We start from the raw sequence: 3,907 nt of genomic DNA on the forward strand, positions 1-3,907 counted from the left end.
TATTCAGTATTCTGATTGGGATACACCTTTAATGGTAGTAAAGAAAAATAATGGTGATTTAATCTGTGTTCTGATTTTAAGGTAACCGTCAATAAAGTGGTAGAAAAAGTAACTTATCCTTTGCCACGAGTGGATGATTTACCCAATTCCTTAGTGAATGCAAACACGTATGTAGTATTGGACCTGACTATAGCATATCTTCAACTATTACTCGACGAGAGTGCTAAACAGTTGTTGGTTCTCAATAATAAATTGGGATTGTTTACTTATAACAGGTTACCAATGGCTTTAAACTGCAGTGCAGAAATTTTTCAAAGAACAATGGATCAAGTACTGTTAGATTATACTTGGGGCATTCAAAAATGATTGGCACTACAATTTTTTGTGTTCACAGGTACCATTTATTGAACAATCGAATACAGATTATATTAAAGGTATTACCCGACAATGTCTATGCACTGTTGCCATCGTTCTGGCAGCTTCCGTATTTGCGTAACAAACCATTCCGGGGGGGGGGGGTATCCCGGCACCACTGGCGGACAACTACATGAAGTTTGTCATTTGTGGTGAACTTCTTACCCCGCATGATCTCTTTCATTGCATCGAATAGAGCATAGTCGCTAGGAGCGAGATCCGGCGAATATGGAGGATGAGGGAGCACAGTAAACCATAGTTCACGCACGGTAGCCATGGTCTGGCGACTGACATGTGGGCTCGCATTGTCTTGTTGGATAAGAACGCCACGTCCCATTTTCCGTGGTGGCGTTGTTGAATGCGTCGGCGGAGTTGGAGCAGTGAACTGCAGTACCGATCACTGTTGATGGTCGTATTGGGAAGGAGCCAGTCCACCAGAAGCATCCCTTCCTGATCCCAGAACACAATCGCCATTTGTTCGTGCACGAAGAGTCCCGGCCGTGACTTCTTGGGACAAGGGCTCCCAGTATGCCTCCACTCCATAGACTGGTGTTTTTTTTTTCTGGAGTCTCATGGAAGAACCATGATTCGTCGACGGTGACCAGACGCTCAAACAACTCCGCTGGATCTGCACTGTACTGTTGCACCAACTGTTCGCATATCTCCACACGCTGCTGTTTCTACGCTCTGATGAGGGAATGGGGCACCTATTGGGCACACACCTTCTTCATCTTCAAATTCCCATGGATGATGGTGTGGAGGGTTCCCCGTGATAAACCTGTTGCCGTCTGTAGGTCACCAAACGTCATGCGTCTGTTCGCCATTATCAAGTCATTGACACGCTGGGCATTGTTTCCTTTGCGTGCAGTTTCTGGACGCCCAGTGATTTTGGGTATTCCCGCAGAGTTCCTGCCGTCTTTGAACTCTGCTACCCACCGAAACACGGATCTGCGACTTGGTGCTGTCTCCCTACATATGGCTACTAACCTCTTGTGGATGTCTGAAGCAGACACTCCTTCCCTCCAGAGAAACACCTTCCCACACTGTCCACCGTTGCCCATGCGTGTCTGCTTCAATGTTGTCGGATCGCTGTCCATCAGCGTACTGGCATGCCGGAACAAAAACTGCTACTATGCGCTACCTATGGGATGCAACAACACCATCTGGTGGCGGTAGACAGTACTATCGTCTATCAACACGCAGACATCCACACACATTTCACACTGCTACCTTGCAGGAGCCAATCAATATTGAACGAACTGAGTACATTTGCAAAGTGTTACCTGGATTATTTGATTATAACAGGCCGTGGAGAAGAAGAATATTTCAATAACACAAAACTAGATTTAGATAGGCTGACATATTACAATATATAAGTTAATCTGTACAAATATCAGTTCTTCAAGAAAGAAGTAGACTATTTAGTCCATGGACAAAGTGACAAAAATTAAGAAATCGGTATAATTTGGGGGTACTATTTTTCCTTTATACCACAGTAAAATGTGTGTCTTAAGATACAAAAAAACATGCTTGCCATCTCAAAGTGGTAGCTCATAGAAATGGCGGCCAATCCAAGATGACGGATGTTGTCATTTGAGAAAATACTATATCTCTGAAACAGAGACGAACGTTTTTTAAAAATAAAGCTTAATATGTGTTCTATATTTAATATAATTTTAGTTTTTCGATAGGAGCAACCGTTAAGTAGTTTATCATGGATTAGTAAAAAAATTGAATTTTTTACTATTAGTTTTATTTATTTATTTATTTTTTTAATAATCTGGGCATCTGAGAAGAAAACGATCCAAACAAACATTGTAGCATAAACGCTTATCTTTAATTTGACAAAATACACTTGTAGAAAATACACAAATAATTTGTATATGAATGCTAATGTGAAAACCAAAGTAGTGGTTTTGGAGCGGTTCAAACCAACACTTGGTACGAAGCCTATTATTTTTATTAATTTAACCACAGTGGAAAACCTATTTTGACGATGTTTTTGTTGATTTTATTCTATTGCAAATCTGTGATTTTTCAACTCACACTTCGTACGAGTGTCATAATTTCTTACGAGTTAAAGTACGTAACACCCATACCCACGCACACCTACACTTACACCCTCACAAATTTACTTCCGGTCTACTTCCGGTCTATTTGACAGACACCTGTGGTTTTTTCTAGTTTTTATAAGTACATATATTTTAGGGGTTCAAACCAATACTTGGTACGAGGCCTATTGTTTTTATTAATTTAACCACAGTGGAAAACCTATTTTGACAATGTTTTTGTTGTTTTTTTCATCTCGTACTTGGTACGAGTGTCATAATTTCTTACGAGTTAAATTACGCAACATTACGCAACATTGCGATGGCTCGTAAGGGTAAATTATTGCATCATGTTATGCAACAAGTTATTACGCAACATTGCGATGGCTCGTAAGGTAAACTATTGCGCAATGTTTACGCAACAAGTTATTACGCAGACCCGTATCTAGCGTGTTGTTGGTTATGACGTAATGGGTGTCTTCTGATTGACTTACTGTTTCGGATGTTTACATCCAGGCTTAGGTTACTTAAAGGTTTTTCGCATTACAGATCATTCAGTATCGTGAGAGTGTTTGAAGAGTACGGATGTGTTGTTGCAGTGTTAAAAGTTAAGTATTTAATTTTCTTTTAAAGCTACATACTATTCATTATTTTAAGTTTAAAAAGTGTATCAGGTGATTCTTTTTTCATAGTAATTTCGATCAGATTGAGGTTTGATGTGATCAGATGTTACTTGTTGTCTCCGAAAAATCTGTATAAATAACATAGCTGAAAATTTTATCGTAATAGCTAAAATTATTTTATTTTGAAGGTGGTTCAAGTTGTTTTTCACACAGATTGAATTTTGACTTGATTGTGTGTTTTGTATTTTTTGCCGAGAAAAATTATATATAAATACCGAGAAACTCCTATTTAAATAACACCTTGTGAAAATGACAACTCGTATAAACGACTTACCACTAGAACTGCTGCACAAGATTTTTGCGTACATATTCGACGGAAGTGAGGAAGTCGCGAGGCTCGTCGACTTAAGCAAAATAGCGCTTGAATTTCGTCCACCGTGCGAGATGATTTTTATGGACAATCTTCGCAAAATAAGCGGTATGAAAAACTTGCAAAATCCTGATTCCCTTTTTCGGGCTGCAGGCAAAAAGTTGGCGGATAGGATGGACGAGCTTTATGAGGCGAGGGAAGGAAGGAGACGATATACGGATGATTGGTATGAGTCAAACGCGGAAACAGACAGCAACATCACACAACTCATCGCATTGTCTGAGGCGCGAACTTTCTTCCTAACCTCGCATGATATATAAATAAAATACCATCACCATGAAACCCAAAGGTGTCGTCTATCAGGTACCATAGGCGAACCTCAAATCTGTCGGAGCTTTTGATGGATTGCTCACAACTAAAATTTCACACCTAGTAAGAAAAAGGATGAGGGT

General features: G+C 39.9%; 1 protein-coding gene across 1 annotated transcript; it reads right to left on the reverse strand.

The window, feature by feature from the left end:
* Positions 1-1,121: 1,121 nt before the first annotated feature.
* On the reverse strand, positions 1,122-1,511 carry LOC145979620 (protein GVQW3-like). The gene has a single exon (XM_083112584.1). The coding sequence runs from the start codon at positions 1,509-1,511 to the stop codon at positions 1,122-1,124; it is 390 nt and encodes a 129-aa protein (XP_082968710.1).
* Between the last annotated feature and the right edge of the window lie 2,396 nt (positions 1,512-3,907).

Source organism: Lepisma saccharinum, chromosome 26 (genome assembly GCF_977018435.1).
Source record: "Lepisma saccharinum chromosome 26, izLepSacc3.1, whole genome shotgun sequence".
Classification (NCBI taxonomy): Eukaryota; Metazoa; Arthropoda; class Insecta; order Zygentoma; family Lepismatidae; genus Lepisma; species Lepisma saccharinum.